This window comes from Myxine glutinosa, chromosome 14 (genome assembly GCF_964187855.1).
Source record: "Myxine glutinosa chromosome 14, kmMyxGlut1.1, whole genome shotgun sequence".
In the NCBI taxonomy this organism is placed as follows: domain Eukaryota; kingdom Metazoa; phylum Chordata; class Myxini; order Myxiniformes; family Myxinidae; genus Myxine; species Myxine glutinosa.
The window spans coordinates 85,084,485-85,109,468 of NC_136274.1; the positions used below are offsets into that span (position 1 = coordinate 85,084,485).

General features: G+C 43.8%; 1 protein-coding gene across 1 annotated transcript in view; it reads left to right on the forward strand.

Moving 5' to 3' along the window:
• PAIP1 (poly(A) binding protein interacting protein 1) overlaps positions 1-24,984 on the forward strand; it is a 91,676-nt gene that overhangs the window by 42,402 nt on the left and 24,290 nt on the right. Inside the window, exons 5-9 of the mRNA XM_078768535.1 lie at positions 506-620; positions 4,179-4,289; positions 14,229-14,335; positions 14,424-14,544; positions 23,715-23,769. Of these exons, the coding sequence (XP_078624661.1) occupies positions 506-620; positions 4,179-4,289; positions 14,229-14,335; positions 14,424-14,544; positions 23,715-23,769 (509 nt within the window). The remainder of the gene's footprint in view (positions 1-505; positions 621-4,178; positions 4,290-14,228; positions 14,336-14,423; positions 14,545-23,714; positions 23,770-24,984) is intronic.

The window sequence follows — 24,984 nt, forward strand, 5'->3', positions numbered from 1 at the left end:
AAAAAACATAGTGAACCTGACTAATTGTTGAAAATCAACGTGGCTGCCTCGATAAATTAACTTTAGGCCACATGTTCAATGAGAGGCCTTTTGATTATTTCCCCATAATCTTTCCATTTTCAGCAAACACCGGTCAAACACAGTTCTTTCCCTCAGTGAGGCTTGGAAAGGTTGACAATTGAACACTCAATTGTTTACGGTCTTTTTGAGCCAAACACGGTTCAGGAACGTCATTGGTTCAACTCAAATTCACTTTTGCTGAGACAATTATTTTAGGTCACACACAGTTCTGACCTGGTCAGGAACATGCATTTAATGTCCCACTATTCGGGCCACGCGTGACGTGCCGCAGACGCGCCGGGTCACACCACATGTGTTGCACTAATGGAATGGCGTAGAAAGGTCATGTGTTTTATAGTTTGCAAATGCGAGATTGCTTTCCTTGTAAATGTGAAAACCTCGAGCTCATCATGTCCATTAATTATTTGTTTTAATTGTCCCCCAGATGCCATGACGAGTTCAATTTGATGGAGAAGGCCATCACCTCTCAAAATGAGGAAGAAAGAAGAAATTTTCATAATTTTGTTCTTTTTCTGGGGGAACTGTATCTCAACTTGATGGTAACACTGTGTGTGTGTGTGTGTGTGTGTGTGTGTGTGTGTGTGTGTGTGTGTGTGTGTGTGTGTGTGTGCGTGCGTGCGTGCGTGCGTGCGTGCGCGCGCACGCGGGCGAGTGTCGAAATGTATGAATGTTTGTGTATCTTTGGTTGTTATCTCCATTTGCGGGTTTCAGGAGGTGGAACGGAGTCCTCCCAGGACCCAAAGTATCCACCTCCTCTTCGGTAAGGGATCACGTTTCATGGACCAAGCTGTTCAACTTTTTCAGAGTTTTGTTCCAAGGGCTCTTTTCAGGATCGTCGCCAAACCTCGGATTGACTCTCGTTGTAGGGATGGTTTTTAAAATCTCAGTGAGGTTCTTCTTCATCATTCCAGTTGCTCCAATTATCACTGGTACAATTTTGATGCTCTTCTGCTTCATTTTCTTGATTTCTGCATTGTTTAGGCCAAAATTGCTGGGTACTGATATCGCAATCATCAATGCTGTATTTTACTTTTTGTTCCTGAGTACAATGTCCGGACCCAATGTTTTGTTTTCTATGTTCACGCTCGAAGGAATCATCAGGTCGTACGTGAGCATGATGTCCTTGTTTTCAATCATTGCCCTTGGTTCGTGTTTCCGTGAGTTTTCTGGTACTGGGATGCTTAAATTTCTGCAGATATGCCAGTGGATTACTCTACATACCTTGTTGTGCCTTTGGGTGTACAGCTGCTCTGACATGAGTGTTTTACATCCCGATAGGAGGTGACGCATGCTTTTTGTTTCTACCTTGCAGAACCTACACTTGTCCATCTGGCTCAGTCCCGCCATCTTTTTAAATCCATTGGTGCAGTGTCCTTGATCTTGGGCATTTATTATGATTCGTTTGCCATCCCAGTTGAGCTCACCTCTTCTTAGCCATTCCAATGAGCCTTCTTTGTCTATCCCCACTCTGTCAAAATCTTTTTTTTATCCTCTTATATTCCCTGCTGCTTTGCCTTTCTCCCAGTTGTCACTATGTATCTGCTGGTATTTCATCTTATTAATTTTTTTAGTCTTTTTTGCAATCACTGGAGCTGTATTTGTTGCTTTTTCAGTTTCATGCATGACATCTTTTAATCGCACCTGTTTTTTGAACTTTTTTTGCAAGATGAGTGAGAGATACTTTTTCTGGCGTGTTGTGTTCATGCTTTACACAAATTGTATTCGGTAGTCTGTTGAGCTTTTCACGTACTGTGGTAATCATACAGTTGTCGCTCTGTGCACTTGATTGAGTTCCGTCAGGCCACCACCTCTTTCTTTCCTTGGCAGGTACATTCTTGGGATGCACTGATTTTTGTAGAACATTTTGTGGATGGTGAGGAGTTTCCTTGTTTTGATATCAAGTTCTTTAATATCTGCTTGGGACCAGTTTACTATTCCGCAACTGTACTGGAACACTGGTACTGCTCGTTGGTTTATGGCTTTGATTTTGTTTTTTGGGGTGAGATATGTTTTCAGCTTCAGCCTCGTTCTACGCAGATATTCCTTGGTAATTGTTTCACACATTTTTATGACAAATCTGGTGGCCGTCCTGTACTCCAAGGTATTTTTAAGATGCTTCGTTTTCTAAATCCTGTATTGTTGTACTTAGGTAGATTTTTATGTTGTCCGTTTCTGTTTGTCTACCTTGCATGAATATGCACTTGGCACACTTATATAGGCCAAATTCCATTTGGATATAGTCGGAGAACCATTTCACTAATTTCAGTTTTGCCAATTTTTCATTGTTTGGTGCAAAGAGGTTTAAATCATCCATATACAGTAGATGCGTCACCTTACTTGTTTCTTTGGGCGTTCTTTTCTTGGATGTTAGGATGTATCCGTATCCTTGCTCATTAATGAGGTTACTTAATGGGTCCAGGGCCAGGCAAAACAGGAGAGGGGAAAGGCTGTCTCCTTGGAAGATCCCGCATCGTATCTTTACTCCTGGTATTTCAATCTTTCCTTTTGAGTGCTGCAGGATGAGTGTGGTATTCCATAGATCCATGGCTTTCTCAATCAGCTTGATTATTTGGGGGTGTATCTTGTATATTTGCATGCACTTTATCATCCATGAATGTGAGACACTATGAAAAGCTTTTTTTATGGTCTATCCATGCTGTGGACAATTTGGTTTTCTTGTTTTGCAATTTTCCAGTATTGCCTTGTTTAGTAATAGGTGGTCTAGTGTACCATATCATCCTCTCTTGCATCCCCTCTGTTCTGCCTCTAAGCCTCTTTGTTGTGTTAGGTGGTGGTACATTGTTTCTGTGATGATTCCTGTTGAAGGTTTGTATGTTGTTGGTAGACAGGTTATTGTCTGGTATTTGTGGGGAATTTGGGTCTCTTCAGATTTTGGGATGAGGTAACCCTTCTGTGAGCCATTCATCCATTTTCCTTATCCCCTTGGATAAGTCCATTGAATGCTTGAGCATAGTGAACGTGGAGAGCATCAGATTGTTTTAAACAGAAGTTTGGGATCCCATCTGGGCCTGGGCTTTTGAAGTTTGCCATCTTTTCAATCTTATATTTTCTGCATCAATTATTACTGGGGACATTTCCTCGAGATGTTGCTTCTTCTCTTCCTGGTGTCGGATCCGTTCCGCCTCCTTATTGTGGTTTTTTTTTTTTCAATCTTCATAAATCCTTTTCCAGAATCGTTCCAGTTCATCTTTTTCAGGAGGGGATTACACATTCTGCTTCAGTTTCCCTAGTTCAAGGTATAATCTTTTCGGGTTCTTTTCAAACATCTGGCCTTGCTTTCTCCTCATGTTAGCCTCGCCATAGTTTTTTTTATTTCCCTTGCTATCATTTCGATTTTCAGTTTATTTTCAGCAACCATTATCTCCAGGCCTTTGTCTTCAATTTTAATCTCATTATTCCCTCCAACTCTTCAAGACCGCTGCTCAACACCATCTTAGATCGTCACCCATTCAAAACCATGATCTTCTCTACCCTCGTTAATCCCCTCCCCTCACCCCACTCCACTCCCATTTCCAAATTTCCAGTTTTCCCTCCTGATAGTTTCCTTGTGTATCCATCTTGTCCCCCCATGCGTCTTCCCCTGTTTCCTCCTCTCCACTCCCATTGTTTGTCCAAGTTTCCCTCTATTTTGCCCGTCAACTCTGCTGTTGGTGCTCCCCACCCACCCCCTGTCTCTCTTTCTGCTGTTCCTTTTGTCCTGTTGCTTCCTGATCCGTTCAGTGTTCTAGCTCTTCCATGAGCCTCAACTTTGTACACAAGAAAAAGAAAAACACGTGCACATGTCTGGGATAAATGTTCAATTTTGAGATTATTGTCACATGTTTGCAATGCTTATGTTCTCTTTTGGGATTATTACCATTGATTGTGATTGTGATTTTTGTATTATAGTAGCTGTAATTGTTCACATCTCTTTGGTGATATTCACATCAATCTCACAAATGATCTGTGTGATTGATTCTCAGAGGCTAAACTTGCCGTTAATGATGCGTGCCCATCAAATCGTCTCCCTCATCCTTTCCTTTCTCATTTATGCTTTTTATCTAAAATTTCTCATTGGTTTGGAAATGTGATTTCAGGTTGGTGGGAGTAAGGCGGATATTCTCGGGGAAGGACTGAGAGATATTATACACGCCCTTCTCTCACATCCTTCACATGACAATCTACGATGTGTTGTCCGTGTTCTCAAGGTTTGTTTTGAATCTTGTTGTTTTTTTTCTCCTCTCCTCTTTTGTCTTCCTCTCTTCTCCCTCTTTTTATTTCCTTTCTCTCTCTAAACAGCCCACCTCCTTCCCCTCTTTCTTTTCCCTCTAACCCCCCCTCTCTTTTTCTCTTTCTCTCCCTCTGGTTGGTTGGCTGGTACATGCAATGTTTACACTGACCCTTTTTAGCTCACATGGAACGAAGTTCAGGGGAGCTTATGCGATGGCGCGTTGTCAGTCAGTCAGTCAGTCAGTCAGTCAGTCTGTCCGTCTGTCCGTCTGTCCGTCTGTCTGTCAGTCCGTAAAGACTTGAAACTTCTTCTCCGAAACCGCTGATGGGATTGCGACCAAATTTGGCACAAATTATATTTGTTGTGCTCTGACTAAAGTTTGTTCACGGCATTAAAAAAAATCGGGATCTAAGGGAGTTTACCGGGGTCAAAGTGGATCCAGGTTTGACCCCCCAAAATAGGAATTTGCTTTTTCCTCTGAAACTACACACACTATTTCGATGAAACTTGACCACAACCTTCACCACCCATGCTGTACCAAAGTTTGTTCACGGCACTAAGAAAATCAAAGTCGAAGGGAATCTACAGGGGGTCAAAGTGGGTCCAGGTTTGACCCCCCAAAATAGGTGTTTGCTTTCTTTTCTGAAACCACACACAATTTTGATGAAACTTGACCACAACCTTCACCACCCGTGATGTACCAAAGTTTGTTCATGGCATTAAAAAAAATCTGCCCTTTTGGGGGTCTAGGGGGGGGGGGGGGTTGCCCCACAAAATAGGTATTTGCTTTCTTCTCAGAAACTACACACACGATTTCGATGAAACTTCACCACAACCTTAATCACCCATGATGTACCAATGTTTTTTTTTTTTTTTTGTTTTTTTTTTTTTTTTTTTTTTTTTTTTTTTTTTTTTTTTTTTTTTTTTTTTTTTTTTTGTATACTGAATCGAGGCTCGTGAAAGAGCTGACATTTACTTCACAAACAAATCAACCAGACAAAAAATATATAAAAAGAGGGAGCGGAAGACAAGAGAAGGGGAAGCACACAAACACTTGAGAGCACACAACATTTAAGAGCAGGGAGATATGTGGGAGGGAGAGGGCTTGTGGGGAGGAGGCGTGGGAATGGGGGGGGGGGGGGGAAGTATAAAACACAAGGACTTCCAGGACAGAAGTTGGTATTTCAAAAAAGAGGAATTGGGGTGAAATTAGCGGGGATAGAAAAGATCAAGGTTTTGGATGGGGGAAGATAAGAGATGGTGGTGAACAGCTGTTTTAAAGACCTGGAGGGTGGTGTGGGATTGAAGAGAGTGAGGGAGTTTGTTCCAGAGGCGGGAGAAAAGAGGAATGAAGGAGTGAAGGTGAGCAGAGAGTCTTGATTTTGGCAGTTTAATCATAAGAGGGTTGCAGGCAGATCTTGTGCGACCTGTAGGAATATTTGCTGGACAGAGCCCAGAGAGAGCTGGGGGGGCAAGGCCAGAGAGGAGTCGGTCGAAGACGGAAAGACCACCAACCTGCCTGCGGTGAGTGAGTGAGAGGCCCTTGGAGTTAGCTTCATCGCGGGAGATTCCAATGATTCTGAATGCTTTGGTTTCAACAGCGTGAAGCCGAGCTAGGTGTGAGGCAGGAGCACCAGCCCAGAGGGGAGAGCAGTATTCCATTGAGCTGTGGATGAAAGCCTTGTATGTGGTGAGGAGCTCAGGTGTGCCAAGGAAGGACTTCGCACGACGGAGGATGCCCAGTCGGCGACTGGCTTTGGAGGCCAGATTTGAAATGTGGTTTTCCCAGGAAAGATCATAGCAGATAGTGAGACCCAAAAGCTTGAGTGACAGAACTTCTTGGAGAAGATTATTCAGAAAGTGGATGGGAGGGTTGTCCAGTCGGTCTTTTCGGAGAGACATCGTAAGAGTGTGAGATTTGTCAGGATTGAAAGACATGTTCCACTTGTATGCCCAGTCTGTGATTTTGTCCAGGTCTGCAGAGAGTGAGGAGGCTGCAGGCTGCCGATCTGAGGGATGAAGAATGGAGCGACAGAGAGTAGAGTCATCAGCAAAGAGATAGAGAGGATTTTCAAGAGAGTCAGAGAGATCATTGATGAAGACCAGAAAAAGCACAGGGCCCAGAACACTGCCTTGCGGAACTCCAGCCTGAACAGGAAGAGGAGATGAGAGAAACCCATTTAGGGCCACACGTTGACTACGACTAGAGAGGAAGTCCGCCAGCCATGCGTGGAGATTTCCATGGATACCAAAAGAGGAGAGTTTGGTGAGCAGAGCGGGGTGCCAGACCGTATCGAAGGCACGTGATATGTCAAGGGAGACAGCTCTAATTTCCTGTTTGGCATTGAGGACCTCCATCCATTGTTGAGAAAGCAGAAGCAGCATGTCCAGAGTAGAGTGACCAGGTCTGAAACCAAATTGATGATCAGAGATCAAGCCATTGGAGAAGAGGAAAGATTTCATATCTGAAGCAATGATGGATTCCATGACTTTGCTGATAATTGGGAGAAGGCTGGTTGGTTTGTAGTTGCTGGGATCTGTTTTTGCACCTTTTTGTGTAAAGCGGTGATGTTGGCAGATTTCCAAGCAGATGGCAGATGACCTTGAGCAAAAGAAAGGGTGAAGAGAACAGAGAGAGGGAGTGAAAGAGCGGAAGAACAGGATTTTAGGACCCGTGGACTGATGCCGTCAGGTCCAGTTGCAGAATCAGAGTCGAGGGTTGACAGAAACTTTTCCACCTTGTCAGGAGGAAAGGACACAGAGTCCAGGAGCAGCTGGGTACGACTGGGTACGGTGGGTACAGAGAGGGATGGGTTTGGGACAAGATTTAGAGGCAATCACAGAGTTGAGGCATTCAGCTTTTTCACGTGCGGAGTCAGCCGTGTGGCCATTTGAGGTGAGGAGGGGGATGGAGGGGGAACAAACACCAGAAACAGATTTGACCAGACGCCACCAGGATTTGGAAGAGGGAGACAGATAAGAGAGTTCTGTCCTGAGAACGGAGAGATATTGTTTCCTGGCTCTCCTGAGGGTGGACACACACTTGTTTCGGGCTTTGTGAAAGGAAATGAGATTTCCTTCCGTTGGATTTGCTTTCCAGGAGACGAAAGCAAGTTGTTTCTGGGCAATAGCCTCACCACAAGATTCCGTGTACCATGGACGGGAGGAAGGGTATGACAACTGAAGACGAGATGGGATAAATCTGTGCATGAGAGAGAGCAATTTACTTTGGAAGAATTCCCAGGATGAGTTGATGTCAGAGGTGGTAGAGATGGGAGACCAGTGCAGATGATTGATGGCTGCTTGAAGACCGTGCCAGTTGGCTTGAGTGAAATGCCAGACTCGACGACGCTGAGGAGGCTCTCTGAGAATGGTCAGAGAGATGTCCACTTTAACAAGCACATGATCAGATGAGCCGATTGGAGCAGAAGAAGAGCAGCAGACATTTTCAGGGAAGTTAGTCATAACCAAGTCCAGAAGAGAAGATGCTCCATTGACTGAGATCCGGGTCGGGAAATTGACAGATTGTGTCAGTCCCAGTGAGTCACAGAAGTCCTTAGCTGAAGAGCCATGGCTGGTGAGAGAGGTACCCACACCCAGCCAACTGGCATGGTGACAATTGAAATCACCACATGAAGAAGAGAGAGTTGGGATGGGCAGATAGAAGTTGTTCGTTTCAGTATAGTGTTTATTCCACCAGGTGAGCACCAGGGTTATTTCCCCTATGTTTGTTAAAGGCATTAGAAAAATTGGGGTCTTAGGAGGTATGTGGGGTTAGGGGACGGGGCGTTGCCCCCCAAAATAGGTATTTCTTTGTTTGTTTAAAGTCTTATGATTATGTTGGTATGATTCTACATTCTGCCCTGTCTTCTAGCAACCATTGAAATTGATTTAAAATACCTTTAGTCGGTGCAGTTTAGTGTTTATTCCACCAGGTGAGCACCAGGGTTATTGCCCCTATGTTTTTCTTTCTCTGCTAACTCTCTTCCTTGTTTGAAGGATATGTTAGTGTGCACTGTGCAGCCCTTTGGGCACTTTGGGAGCACTTTGTTGCTTTTTTCAAAATGGAAGTTTAGATGATGTATATTACTGTGTACTTCCCTCTTCCTGCTCCCCTTTTCCATTCTGCACTTCACCCACTCATTCAGTCACTGCTGGGCCTGAGGTTGCACCGACTGTAGACTTTCACCTGCAACGTGTCGCACGTCTACAAGAGCTCTGTGCGGTTGTTGTTGTTGTTGCTGTTGTTGTGGTGGTGGTTCTTGTTGGGGGTAATTACCCCTGCCACCAAAGGTGGATGGAGGTTATGTTTTCATCCCTGTCTATTTCTTTGTTTGTGAACAAAATATCTCACAAAGTTGTGGACGGATTCGCACGAAATTTGGCAGAGATGTAGCGTATGTCACAACGACAAAATGATTCGATTTTGGTGAAGATCCGGATTCGGATCCAGCTACTAGAATTTTTAAAGTGATTCTTCACCATTGGGAGATCAGGCCAAAAACGATACAAAGCAGGATATCTCAAAAAGTTATGGATGGATTTGGACGAAACTTGGTGAACAGGTTGAGTGTGTGACAAGGAAGAATCGATTCGATTTTGGAGAAGATTTGAAGATGGATTCGGATGTGAGAATTATTTGATTTTTTAAAAGTAATTCTTCACCATTGAGTGATATGACCAACCAGGTGGAGATATGCTATCTACTGAGTGCCGTTCTCGTTTTTGAAATGTGTTCCCACATCTGCTGGGCGCCACCCATATTTGCTGCTCGACTCCACCAACCATGGCACTCAGACAAAATAATATGGCCACCATCAGGCCTGCAGGCCTCTAATGATTATACACTGCCCATGTTTGTTGCATCAGAGTTCTATTGGCTTTGTTTGGGTCGAGTGTTACTCATAATGAGGGACCCCAAAAAATCTAATCATATGTAAATTAAACATTGGGGCAATACCCCTGGTGCTCACCTGGTGGAATAAACACTACACTGCACCAACTAAAGGTATTTTAAACCAATTTCAATGGTTGCTAGAAGAGAGGGCAGAATGTAGAATCATACCAACATCATCATAAGACTTTAAACAAACGGAAAAAAGAATACCTATTTTGGGGGGCAACGCCCCCTTCCCCAACCCCATATATCTCCGAAGACCCCAATTTTTGTAATGCCTTGAACAAACATTGATACATCATGGGTAATTAAGGTTCTGGTGAAGTTTCACCGAAATTGCTTTCTTCTCAGAAACTACACGCGCAAATACCTATTTTTGGAGGCAAACCCACTCTCCGCCCCCTCCCCTTCCCCCGTAGACCCCTCAAGGGGCAGATTATTTTTAATGCCGTGAACAAACTTTAGTCAAAACCCAACAAATATAATCTGTGCCAAATTTGGTCACAATCCCATCAGCGGTTTCGGAGAAGAAGTTTCGAGTGTTTACGGACGGACAGACTGACGGACGGAAAACGCGCCATCGCATAAGCTCCCCTGAACCCAGTTCCAGGTGAGCTCAAAGTTATTAGTAAGGTTTAATCAAGCCCATCGGCATGCATGGAACATGCCTCCATAAAAAAAATTGTGGAATTTTTGGACGGCCCCAATCAGCCCGTTCCCGGATTTTGTCACAGGTTGTTCAGAGCGCGGTCGTCCTTGTTTGTACGACGCGAGATTTTGCATTTTGTGGATATACATCTTTATGTTGTAATATCGAGTATCTGTACAAGCCACGCAAAGTCACAAAGTGTAAAAAAAAAAATTTCCTTTTTTTTTATGTACCAAATTGACCACTGTGGCCTGCATTTTGTGCAGATGAACCTTGCAACATCCATGCCCAGGCATTTGTATCTGTGAGTTGTCGAAGTACTGTGCAAGTGGAAAAAAAATTTTTACACGATTATATTTTCAGTCTGAGCGACATGAAAACGTCCCCGCACGTTTTTAATTTTGTGGAGCGGGCACAAGACATGTGACAATCTGAACGATGTTTTCATGTGGAACCTCAGCGAACATTTCCACAGGTATAAAACGAGAACGCCACTCTGTCGAGCGCATACTCCCGCCGTGGGTCAAGTTGGAATAATACGATTTCACAAAAGTTTGAGGGAGTAGTTCAGTGGCAACACATGACAAGACAACACAAGACAGACACTGCACATATATATATATTGTTGCGGATCTCGGACGTCGGCTCTCCCCTTATCAGGGGGGGGGGGGGGGTTAATCCCCTTGTCCTTTTATCTGGCCGACGCCGAGTCCTGGAAGTTATACGCTCTTTCCGGTCGGTATTAGGTAGGGTTATCGGTCGACTTAGTCCGAATTCCTCATTACTAACACTGACCGTGAAGCAGGGAAATAACTCCCACCCGAACCACGGCGTTAGTGGACACGCCGAGCGAAGCGAGCTGCGATTCGGGCCGTTAGCAAGGACTAAACCCGATTATGGCGGTTCCGATCGTGCCACGTTTACCCAATGAGAGAAAAGACGGATGCGATCGGATAAGAGGAAACCAAGAAAGAACAGGGCAATTTATTAACAATGTACAAGAAGGAGAAGAGGAAACGAAAGAAATGTACAGGATAGGAAGAGGAAGAAGAAGCACACAGGGCAGCCTCAGACGGTCTTATTCTTAATACCCCAGGACAAACAGGGCCGCCTCAGACACTCACATGGGGATTGTAGATGGTTTATGGTCACCAACACGTCCAGGCTCCAGCCCGGCTCCGATCCAGGCTCTGGTCCAACGGACGAAACCCGGCAGGCAGCTTCGCGTATAGTGGAACGCGAACGGACAATTTATATAGCGGGGGGGAAGGCTGGTGTCCTGCGTACGTAATATGCGTACTATTTGCGCCAAACGCCCCCTCTCCAATGTCCTCTTAATCAGCGCGCTTCCTTGCAGTCCTCACAGTCCTCCCTTATGAGCGCTCTCCCAACCAGTTATCTTGCAATCACGACAGTCCTCTACGCGCAGTCCTGTTGCAAAGCGCGTTTCCAACCAGATCTCTTAATACACGCTGCCGCTGTAAGTCCTCGCTGGCAAGTCCTGTGAAAGGGCTTTTTGCTCGCTTTTATAACTCAACCAAGCGATCGCTCTGCGAGCCCAAAAGCCACGCCTGTCGGGCGATGCTACCTCAGCCCTGGTTGGCTGGGCATCGCTTACCGGCCACGCCCTGATGGTGGGTTGACGTGGCCACACCTTCTTCCTGGTGCTCCGCCCCCCTTTCTCGGGCCCTCGTGGCTTATGGCGGCGTTTGGGCGGAAGCCCAGCGAGGTTGCGAGCAGCTAAGGCTGCTGCTGCTGGCCGAGGCGCGTAACAATTTGGGAGGGCCATGGGGCAGACTGGAGGGCGTGTAATGGCGTCGCTTGGAGAGGGAGGCTTTCAAAATGGACGAATGGGGACCTACTCCTTATTTGATTGACACAACGCAGCTTCAACTATTGGAAACATGGCCTTACCTATACACATACTAATGAAATAACTGAAGTCCTATGATGACCTACGTGTTGCTTGTGGCCTAACTATGGGGTGCAACCTTTAACCCTTTAATCATGTCATATTTATAAGTGTGGGTTCTCAAAACCGCAACAATATATATATAGAATATATAGAAGATAATGTTAAAAAAAACAAGGCAATTTCACTTAAATTTTCGGATTCAGCATTCAATTCTATATAAGTGAGTGTACTTTGAGGTATGTGTGACTTCAAATAAAATTGTAAGCCAGGAAAAACGTTCGTTTCATTCCTGAGGGATACAACATGTAAAACTGGCCCAAACGTCAAAACAAAACTCGCTCATTTTAAGTCGCACAAGCTAATGCGACCACTCATTCTTCTGGGAAGAATCCCGTGCACATGCTGGTCATACTTTTAAGTCACCTAAGTCTTTATAAGTTCATCAAATACTGACACCGCGATTGACATTCGCTGAGGTAAATGTTGATATATCTGAGGTAAAAAAAAAAAAAAAACACCTTTAGAGGCCATTTTTCCCCGCAAGCGGGGGTTGGCCTTTTTCGGGGACCGTGGTTGTTGTTGTTTTTCGGTCCCCTTTTTGAAGCAATGTTTTACGGCCGGATGCCCTTCCTGACGCCAACCCTTTTTGCCGCCTTTAACGACAAACAGGGAATTACCAGTGAACTGGTACTCAATTAGCCAACCTCGGAAGGATGACAGGCTGAGTCAACCCCCCTGGCGTTAATTCAGTGATCGACCGAGATTCGAACCCAGGATCCGAGGATCCTAAGCCGGCACCTGAGCCGCTAGCCCAACACCAGGGCTGGTAAAATATATCTGAGGTAAAAAACAAAAAAAACAGTTTTAAAGCATTATACGTATCAAACGATACATTTTATGAAACGGGAAAACCTAATACACACTTTGGTGGTTTTAAAATGACAGAATATGTCTTTATTAGAAAAAAAAATTAACATTGAAGACGACGCTGCTAAAAAATACACCGCTCTAACGCATAACCATGAGTTTAAACTACATTTGCAACAAATATGAAAACTATTTTCATATCACAATGTTAAATATAGAATATATAGAAGATAATGTTGAAAAAAAATGAGCCCTATCTTCCAATGGTAAACAATCCTTCAAAAAATTCCTGGATCGGGAATAATATCCTGAGCTTCACCAAAAACTAATCAATTCTTCCTTATCCCAAGGGCAATCATCCCACCAACTTTCATCCAAATCCGTTCAGAACTTTTCCAGATATCTTGTTCACAAACACATGAACACGCACACACACACACACACACGGGGACACACACACACACACACACGGACACGATTGAATGCATTACTCCCTGGCGGGAGTAATAACTTCATTGCAGTGTAACCAGAACGAAAGAGGAATCAAAACATACTTTACTATAAACTAAAGTTTACGAACCTGGTGTAAATCATACGGACCAATGAACCACTGTACGGATCCAATGGACCACTGTACGGATCCAATGGACTACTGTACGGATCAAATGAAGCACTGTACGGATCCAATGTAGCACTGTACGGATTCAATGGGCCACTGTATGGATTCAATGGGCCACTGTACGGATCCAATGAAGCACTGTACGGATCCAATGAACCACTGTATGGATCCAATGAACCACTGTACGGATCCAATGAACCACTGTACAGGTCCAATTGAATAGTTAATTGAATTCAGAGATTAGTAAAGTTGTGGACCTTTGGAGGAGATATTTTTATTCATTCCAATTTGCGGCCACGGCATAACTGTGTCCGCTGATATGGGACTTTTATCCGTTTTCAATGTTTCCTCATTGGCAGGCCAGACAGATGGTGCATGAAGCAGGTGCTTTAACCAAGCTTGCATGTGTCGGGAAACGTTGAAGCTCGTCTGCTTTTGAAATCTGCTTCAAATAACGGAGCACAGTATATTTTACATTGAATTGTGGATGCTGAAATACAGTACTGTAGTTGTGGACTGTGTAGATCTTTGCTACACGTGCTAGCCAAACCCGTTGCTTGCTATTTACGAAGGCGAGACTAGCTGTACCCATTCGGCACGAGCATTGTTTGGGTGAACTGGAACTGGAATATCTCGATAAAAAACAAAATATATGTACGTGTATATTAGTTTGTTACGTTGTTCAATTCACACTTCTCCGTTGTAGCGCAAAATGCGCGTAAATGGATATAGCATGAAAATTTGCACTTTTACAGTATTTTAAAGATTGAGGGTCGGTGAGAAAGCAGAATAAATTTTTTCCATTATTCCTTTTTGACTTTTAGAGAACTTGTTTAAAACATGTTGAGGCCATAACACTCCATGTTGACTCGTATTGATTTGGGATTTTATAATTCTCTTTGACCACCGTGCTGCCCTTTAACTTGGTGCTCTGTCATAGTGACCTGTGGAGCTGTTCCTTTTCCTCAGCTTACTGGAGCTGCCTTGGAGTTATCTAACGACATTGACAGCCAGGTGCAAATGAACCAGATCGGAGAACACATCGAACGCGTGATCCTGGATGACACATGCGACAGGTACCAAGTGCCGAACTCACGTACACCGACACGTTACGGTCACAAACGATATACTGTGCAAAGTCAAAAACCTGTCGCTTTCTCCTAGGGATTGTCGCGCCGAGCTGCTGAAGATTACCAAGCTGCGGGCGAGTAGCTGGGGCCGGCTCAACAACACTGTGCCATCGACTTCTGAATCGCAACCAGAAACGGATCCAAACTACTACATGGTCAGTGTGTACCACTAAACAAACGAGCTTTCAACTCCATTCACACGGCGCTGGAAGCTCATGATAGAACCTGCACACGAGTGGCAAATTGTGGGAAAACAACAGTAAACAAGGGTAATTGTAACAATCGATAAACAAATGAAATGGACTTCCTGCAAGTCGGAACTGCTGTGGATGTGATAGACAGGAAAAGACTTATTGCATGCACTTTATCTGCTTATCGTCACGCAGTTCTGAGTCGGTGACCTGAGCAGGATCCGTTGATCTGCGGGTCCTGTGGGCATGGCTGGGATTAATCAATCGGTGAAGCTCAACTTATCGAATACATTTGTAGAATGAGCAATTTTGATGGGTATAAGTGTGTCCCACAACAAAACTTGTTTTGATTTGATTATTATCACATTATCAGTTCTGTGTTGTATATTAAATACCTTGAGACATGTTTATTCAGATGAACCAAAGTTGATTGTGTGTCCAGGTTGGTAAGGGTTTAACCTGCAGACCTGCCTACCTGAATGGAAATTTCATCCTATACCATATTAAACAAGAGCGACAATTGCTTTGCAATACATGTCCCCTACCGATGTGATATTTTATAAGTCCAAAAAGGGCAAAATGCAAAGCCCGTCTGCATCCGTTTGTAATCAAACGTCTTCTTCTTCGTCCACATGCTCAGAATAATGAAGACAGTTTAAACTAGATGGTATTCATAGAATACTTACCCTGCGCAGTCAACTTGGTGTGAGCCAACTCTTCTATTTTTGAACGTTTCTTTTTTTTTGATCCAATATGGCTGCCAGACCACATGAGCGATGACATCATAAATTTATGGTGTGAGCCAACTCTTCTATTTTTGAACGTTTCTTTTTTTTTGATCCAATATGGCTGCCAGACCACATGAGCGATGACATCATAAATTTATATTCTCTAAATAATTGTTGCATAGATAATGCTCAATACATTTCAAACTGATCAGACTAAGCGTTGTCCATGTCGAATTATGACGTCATAATTATGGCACCAATGACATCGTTAACAACACCTATTCCCCATATGGCTGACACAGCACACACTTTACTGAAATGCAGACACAAATGTTATATTTTCGTCAAAAATCGTCAGAATTTCGCCAAATCTGTTTTGGTCGTGTGTTAAGATACCTCAGCGATTGACAAATCTGAAATCAATTTTATTTGAGGTCAAAATGACCCCGTGCTTTGCCTGCTCGTCATGTGCAGTGTGATAAATTAATTCCATGCCCACTCTAGAAGACTTCTTCTTCACGCAATAACAACTTCTAGCTTCCAGACCGTACATCCAATCATCTTGAAATTGTGCACACTTGTTACACTTCATTACCTCGACTATAATATAAAGTTTCACGTCGATCAATGAAGCGGTTCAAGAGTTATAATTTTTTAAATATTTTCGTTTATTTATATTTGCCAAACCACGTCACCTATAGCAAATTCCAAAAGGTCATTTCAGTAGACATGCTGAACTCATCTGTGAAGTTTCCCCTCGATAGGATAAAAAAAAATGAGGGAGGAGCTAGGTTTTAAAAGGTTATGCTTAAAAACGTCATAACTCCGAAACCATGTGATGCATGATGTCATTCTCGCTGATGTTTTTGTTCGTCATGGGTATGCTATTCTGTCTGCAAAGTTTGGCCTCGATCTGTCGAGTCGTTTTGGAGAAAATTTGTACTTTCTTGGTTTTTCAGGCTTTTCACTCAAAACAATATGGCGGCTGAACCACGTGACCTACGACGTCATAATTTTATTTCTGCATCAATTTATACCGAGAAGATGCTCAAGGAATTTCATCCTGATCGAATAACGCTTTTTTACTTGTGGAATTATGACGTCATAACGGCGGCACCTATGACATCATCATTCACATAAGTTATTCCGCATGGAGAGTTCTTTGCAATGACACCTGTCTCAATTATTTATGTGCAGCGGTTTTTGAGATATAGAGGTGCAAAGTTTTTTGGTTTTTCCAAGATGGCGCCCATACCACGTGACCTGTTACGTCATAATATCTATCTATAATTCCAGTAATCTCTGTACGTCTGTACGTTTGTACGTCTGTTTGTCTGTGACCGCTGTTTCTCGACAACCACGGGTCCGATATACTTTTAACTTGCCAGGTATATTGCTGGGGACCCGAGGATGTGCCTTTTCAAGGTTTCATATTAATCGGACAATTACTTACCGAGCTATGTCCAAAAAACGATTCAACCAATCAGAGAGCAGCGAACGATCGCGTGTGCCGAACGTGGAGGACACACTCTGCCTCGGATGGCACATTTGAGAGCGTATTCATTTATTTCACGTTTGCAAACTATGTTGGCGTTAAACTATGTTTTAAAACTAATAAAACCGAATTTGCGATTCATTCGCTTTCCTGCGCGTTTGTGCACGCGATGGCGATTTCTTTACCAAACTCCGGAAGCCGTTCGCTTTGGACCAAACCATTGCATGTAAATAGAGGGGGGGGATTGTCACCGTACTCGCAAGCCGTTCGCTTTGGACCAAACCATTTCATGTAAATAGAGGGGGGGGATATAATTTTAGATATAGATATAGTACGGGCAATGCCCTAGTTCACTAAAATATTATACAGGAGGAGGCCCTCTTATGGTGAAAATTTCATGGCAATCGGACCAATGAATGAATGAATGAATGATCGTTTAAAGGCCATTTTCCCCGCTAGAGCGGGGCTTAGCCTTGCGGGTCCCATGACAATCATGGTTCCCTGTTTTGAGGCAATGTTTTTATGGCCGGATGCCCTTCCTGACGCCAACCCTTGGTCGCCTCTTACGATGCGCAGGGATACGGTGTACCTTTTCTAAACCGGGGGTACACACCGGGACCAATGGTTGACGAGAAAATGAATTTTTAAAATGCAGACACAGCACACACTTTACTTTACTGAAATGCAGACACGCACATACGTACGTACGTACCCGAATGCTTAGCCCTGCCTTTCGCTTTGCGAGCGCAGGGTAAAAATACAAAACGAAAAATTTATGATTTTATGCAGCCTTGACCTTTTGACCTTGAGATCTAAAAAGATAATCAACTTCTAGATTTTGATTGGTGAACCAATTCTGTGACGAATATGGAAATTCTTTAAATTTTATGTCAATCGGATGAAAATTGACGATTTTATGTGATGCTGACTTCTGATATTTTGACAAAATTATTAATTTTCCTTATTTTTTTATTTTTTATATACAGAATCGAGGGTCGTGGAAGAGCTAACACATTGAACATGAAAAGATGCACAGACACATAAAACATACAATGAAGGGAGCGGGACACAGGGGGAGAGAGAGGGAAGCACAACAAAAGAAGAGAACAGGGACGTCGGTAGATCTGTGGAAGGGGGAAGGCTGGGGGAGTAGGGAGGGGTACACAGTATAAAGCAAATGAACACATAGGAATTTCAGGAAAGAAGATGGGGATTGAAAGAGGTGGATTTTGGGGTGTTTTAATGGGGGTAGAAAAGATCAAGGTTTTGGATGGGGGAAGATAAGAGATGGTGGTGAACAGCTGTTTTAAAGACTTGGAGAGAGGAGAGAGGTTGAAGAGAGTGAGGGAGTTTGTTCCAAAGGCGGGAGAAAAGAGGGTGTCTTGATTTTAGCAGTTTAACCATAAGATGGTTGCTGGCAGATCTTGTGCGACCTGCAGGAATATTTTGGGGACAGAGCCCAGAGAGAGCTGGGGGAGCTAGGCCGGAGAGGAGTCAGTAGAATACAGAAAGACCACCAACCTGCCTGCGGTGAGTAAGTGAAAGGCCCTCGGAGTTAGCTTCATCGCAGGAGATTCCAATGATTCTGAAAGCTTTGGTTTCAACAGCGTGAAGCCGAGCTAGGTGTGAGGCAGGAGCACCAGCCCAGAGGGGAGAGCAGTATTCCATTGAGCTGCGGATGAAAGCCTTGTATGTGGTGAGGAGCTCAGGTGTGCCAAGGAAGGACTTCGCACGACGGAGGATGCCCATTCTGCGACTGGCTTTGGAGGCCAGCTTGGAAATGTGGTTTTCCCAGGAAAGATCATGGCAGATAGTGAGACCCAAAAGCTTGAGTGACAGAACTTCTTGGAGAGGATTGTTGAGAAAGTAGATGGGAGGGTTGTCCAGTCGGTTTTATCGGAGAGACAAAGTAAGAGTGTGAGATTTGTCAGGATTGAAAGACATGTTCCACTTGTTTGCCCAGTTTGTGACATTGTCCAGGTCTGCAGAGTGAGGAGACTGCAGACTGTCGATTTGAGGGATGAGGAATGGAGCGATTTCCATATTATAATAAAGCTTTGGTGAAAATTCGACGGCAATTGCTCAAATTGTAAAAACGTTATGGCCCAGACAGACACACACACAGACACATCTCGTTTTTTCATTTCTGTTCCTCACAATTCTCTCTTTCTTGTACACACACACACACACACACACACACACACACACACACACACACACACACACACACACACCGATAGGTTTGCTCTCTGTCTATTCGTCCCAGCTGTGCTTTTTCAGACTTTTTCCCACACCCTTTAACATACCCACCTGAAACTTGGTACATGGCTTTATTAGCCAGTCCACTGCACAGCAGGTGACAGGGGTTTTGTGTGTGTGTGTGTGTGTGTGTGTGTGTGTGTGTGTGTGTGTGTGTGTGTGTGTGTGTGTGTGTGTGTGTGTGTGTGTGTGTGTGTGTGTGTGTGTGTGTGTGTGTGTGTGTGTGTGTGTGTGTGTGTGTGTCTCGAAGACAATACAACAACTGATGATCTGATTATGAAAACAGTCTATTTGTTTGTATTGTGTTTCTAAAAGCGATCTTCAGTGAAGATGTTTAACCTTTGATAAAGTGAAACTGTTACAACAATACAACAACAAAGGGGGAAGAAATCAGCAGCAGTCAATCATGCACAGACCAATTAATCATCACATACTAGGGACAGACAGCAAACGTCTCACATTCATCAGCCACTGTCACACAAGGAGAATCGGAGAAACTATGGAGATACATCGACATCGCACGGTCCCCGAAGAAAACGGGCCACGCATTAGCGATGTCTGCCTCTCCCTCATTAACAAGCTGCCATCATAGCTACCAACACACATGATGGACAATGGACCATGATGAGCAAAACCATACCGGCCAATCAGCACCCTACAATTAATCAGCCAGTGGGGGTGTGCAGTTGTTGTAAACTCTGCACCTATTCATTCCAGTTACTTCCTTCTACCAATGGGTGGAGCATGCTGCCTAAAATGTTGAGGCCTACTTTAAATCTTTTGCTTTGGAGTCATTTTTAAAGTATAAACAGGAAAATAGCTCTTTTAAGAGCCAACACATGGTGCAAACCGCAAACTTTTTACTTTTTTGTTGGTAGCACCTGGGGCCAGGTCATAGGAACAAGGAAATCCTCCCTCCTCCCCCCTCCCTCCCTCCCCCTGAGGGGGAGGAGGTTTACGATTATTTCCTGTATACGTGCCACAGTGCAAGTGGTTTACTGAGCCCTGCTGCAGATATGAGGATTATTAGCCATGGCACAAAATCGATTTGCCTCACCTCTCCCATTATCCCCCACTCCCTCGGGAGCGAGTTTTTCTAGGAGTCGTACCGTATTCCAAATGCAGAAATGCTCATGTATGATTTACACCGATCTGTGAAAATTATAGGAAAATACGTTTCTTGCGTTTTGTTACCTTTTCACATCCGCATCCTGGTTTCCTGTGAACCCAACTCGTTTGTCCTAATCTGAAGTGCTCACCGACGTGTGAGGTTTGGTAAGATCTGCTGCCTTTCCTTTATTTCGTCTTAAAGTGGCTCACGACCCGGAAATGGCTGGTCGCACCACACACGTGCGGCCTGCTCATCATAGCCTACCTGTGAGACCCGACCAAATGGTAACGGCATCCTCACTGTGCACCGCTTGAGACTGGTTTAAATTACATGAGTTCCCTTACAAGGGATGTCAACGCAGGAGGGCATTAGGCCCAGCGAGGCTGCACTATGGTTGTTTGCTCATGCTCTATCGTTTATCGGATGGGGTTCACACCTCTATCGGGGTTTGAACATCCAACATCCCAGACTCTGAACAGAGGGTCTAGCCTGAACGCCACCGAGTCTCGTTAAAGACCCATTACCCGTGAGACCCAACCAAATAGTAATGGTGGCCAGCTGCACTTGTTCCGCTTGAAATCGCCAAGAGAACGTTTTCTAAAATGGTGACAAGTGAAAGGATTGTGACTCGTGCAATCCAGAAAAGTTCATTCCAAGTCGCCAAAACCACCCAGGATAGGTAAACGTTCTTGGACAAAATTTCCATTCTCGGAGCACGGCCTCCAGTGTCATTCTAGGAGCAGTCATTGCAGTTCGTGGTTTGTTACTATGGGGTGTTGTTGGTCGTTGTGGGATGTACAGCTTGGAATTGTCAAGGTTTCATGGCGTCCTTGTGTGTTGTACACCGCACCTTTCCTATGCCATCTCCAGGCATTGCAAATCGTCATTGCCGGGCACCGAAGGGGGCTCGGCAGTGACGCACGCTGAAAGGGAGTACTCAGTTTTCACTCTGGTTGTTTGTTTGTTTTCTTGTTTTCTTGGTTGTCCGGACGATATCTCAGCCATCCTTTGAGCTAGGAAGCTGAAATTTCGGCACAATAGTGAGCAAGTCCTTTGTCAAAAACGGTATTTTTTGTTTTTTGATTAATCAATTAATTGATGAGTTATTTAATTATTAGCGATTAATTAAGTACTTATTTAATTAATTAAATTTCATTTCTCTTCTGACCATTACCTCAGGCACCTTTTGAGTTAGGAAGCTGATATTTGGACATGCCAATGACCAGGTGATTTGGCTGCAAAGGCTATTTTTGATTTATTAATTAATCAATTAATCGATTAATTATTTAATTATTTGATTCATGACAATTGTTTTTTTGTTTTTTTTAAGTTACAGATTCTGATGAAATGGTGGTGGTTTATGTGTTCTCTGACCGAATTGATTAATAATTTAATTTTTTATGATTATTTATTTATTTTCATTATTAATCATTTATTTATTTTCTTTCTCATTTGGCCAATATCTCAGGCACCTTTTGAGCTGGGAAGCTAATATTTGGACATGACAGTGACCAAGTGATGTGGCTATCAAGAATATTTTTGATTTATTGATTAATCATTTAATCGATTAATTATTTATTGATTAATTGATTAATTATTTATTGATTAATCAAGTAATTATTTAATTTTTTATAAATGACTTATTTAATTAAATTTCTAAAAGATACATCTTCGGATGAAGCACTAGTGGTTTCGTTAAGCTATTAGCCAATTGATTAAGAAAACATTTTCTGATAATCTTTTATTGATTTTCATCATGCAATTAATCAATCAATTCGCATACACCGCTCCCTCCCAATGCAGCCTCTATGAGCTGCACTGCGGTATTGCCGGGCGCCTGAGGCGCCCCGGCAATGCCGCGCTGTAGGATATTTAATTATTTGGCATGGGGGTGGTGTACTTTGAATGTATCTGTTCTTGTTTTATCTCTCATCTCTCTCAAACTTGTGTGCCTGTACTTACTGCTGATCTCTCAAACTTGTGTGCATGTACATACTGCTGATCTCTCTCAAACTTGTGTGCATGTACATACTGCTGATCTCTCTCAAACTTGTGTGCGTGTACCTACTGCTGATCTCTCATCTCTCTCAAACTTGTGTGCGTGTACCTACTGCTGATCTCTCATCTCTCTCAAACTTGTGTGCATGTATGTACTGCTGATCTCTCATCTCTCTCAAACTTGTGTGCGTGTACCTACAAACTTGTGTGCATGTATGTACTGCTGATCTCTCTCAAACTTGTGTGCATGTACATACTGCTGATCTCTCTCAAACTTGTGTGCATGTACATACTGCTGATCTCTCTCAAACTTGTGTGCATGTACCGACTGCTGATCTCTCATCTCTCTCAAACTTGTGTGCGTGTACCTACTGCTGATCTCTCATCTCTCTCAAACTTGTGTGCGTGTACCTACTGCTGATCTCTCATCTCTCTCAAACTTGTGTGCGTGTACCTACTGCTGATCTCTCATCTCTCTCAAACTTGTGTGCATGTATGTACTGCTGATCTCTCATCTCTCTCAAACTTGTGTGCATGTATGTACTGCTGATCTCTCATCTCTCTCAAACTTGTGTGCCTGTACTTACTGCTGATCTCTCATCTCTCTCAAACTTGTGTGCATGTATGTACTGCTGATCTCTCATCTCTCTCAAACTTGCGTGCCTGTACTTACTGCTGATCTCTCGTCTCTCTCAAACTTGTGTGCGTGTACCTACAAACTTGTGTGCATGTACGTACTGCTGATCTCTCATCTCTCTCAAACTTGTGTGCGTGTACCTACAAACTTGTGTGCATGTATGTACTGCTGATCTCTCATCTCTCTCAAACTTGTGTGCATGTATGTACTGCTGATCTCTCATCTCTCTCAAACTTGTGTGCATGTACTTACTGCTGAACTCTCGTCTCTCTCAAACTTGTGTGCGTGTACCTACAAACTTGTGTGCATGTACGTACTGCTGATCTCTCATCTCTCTCAAACTTGTGTGCGTGTACCTACAAACTTGTGTGCATGTATGTACTGCTGATCTCTCATCTCTCTCAAACTTGTGTGCATGTATGTACTGCTGATCTCTCATCTCTCTCAAACTTGTGTGCATGTACTTACTGCTGAACTCTCGTCTCTCTCAAACTTGTGTGCGTGTACCTACAAACTTGTGTGCATGTACGTACTGCTGATCTCTCATCTCTCTCAAACTTGTGTGCGTGTACCTACAAACTTGTGTGCATGTATGTACTGCTGATCTCTCATCTCTCTCAAACTTGTGTGCATGTATGTACTGCTGATCTCTCATCTCTCTCAAACTTGTGTGCATGTACTTACTGCTGAACTCTCATCTCTCTCAAACTTGTGTGCGTGTACATACTACTGATGATGAAAACAGTCTATTTGCTTGTATTGTGTTTCTAAAAGCGATCTTCAGTGAAGATGTTTAACCTTTGATAAAGTGAAACTGTAACAACAATACACAAAGGAACTTGCTGGGTCTCGACCCGTTTCTCACGACATTGTCGTTGTCCCGTCCGAAACCCATTTTCTCTGCAGAATGAACCAGTCTTCTTCACTTCCCAGGGGGTTCCATTTACAGCAGCAGATCCTGGTAATGGCTTCTCACCCTTTCCTCTTTCCCTTCGATCATTTCACTCTTCTTGTAAATGCAACTTGTGAACATTGCTGACTCGAACTACAACGTCTTCGACAGCCCCAATTATTCCCACCTTGTGGGGAAGGCCGGGGAAAGGTTTTAGGCCAAATCATTCGTTAATCGTTTGATCAAGCCTGATGTTTGACTGGAGCTGATTTGGGTGGGAATTAGTAATTTGTTCAGAGTGCCGGTAATAACTCGCCTACGCTTTGCGAAAGACACCATAGAATATTTGACATCGACCGACTGTTTGCAGATGAGACGCCCGGTTTAACATCTATCCGAGGGACAAATCAAGCGCAAATTGGACAGCTCGACATAAGCATTCAACGCTGTACCATCCCATCACAACATTGGATACGCTGTGCTTGATTAGACGACCACAAATCCGGTTACTCTGGGCACAGTACTCATCTAATGATTTTTTTTTTTTTTTTTTGTATACAAGATCGAGGCTCCTGTAAGAGCGAACATTAATCACACAAAAAGTCAAACCGACACATAAAACACAAAATAAGGGGAGCGGTAGACAAGATGGGGAGAGAGGGGGAAGGACACAAACACAACATTTGAGAGCAGAGACATCGAGAGAACTGTGGGAGGGAGAGGGCTTGGGGGGAGGTGGGAGAGGTATAAAACATATGGACACTGCAAGGACTTCCAGGAAAGAAGTTGGAATTTCGAAAAAGTGTATCTGGGGTGAATTAGCGGGGGTAGAAAACATCAAGGTTTTGGATGGGGGAAGATAAGAGATGATGGTGAACAGCTGTTTTAAAGACCTGGAGGGAGGAGTAGGGATTGAAGGGAGTGGGGGAGTTTGCTCCAGAGGCGGGAGAAAAGGGGAATGAAAGAGTGAAGGTGAGCAGAGAGCCTAGATTGGCAGTTTAACCATAAGAGGGTTGCTGGCAGATGTTGTGCGACCTGTAGGAATATTTGGGGGACAGCACAGAGAGAGCTGGGGGACCAAGGCCGGAGAGGAGTCGGTAGAAGACAGAAAGACCACCAAACCTGCCTGCGGTGAGTGAGTGAAAGGCCCTCGGAGTTAGCTTCATCGCAGGAGATTCCAATGATTCTGAAAGCTTTGGCTTCAACAGCGTGAAGCCGAGCTAGGTGTGAGGCAGGAGCACCGGCCCAGAGGGGGGGAACAGTATTCCATTGAGCTGCGGGTGA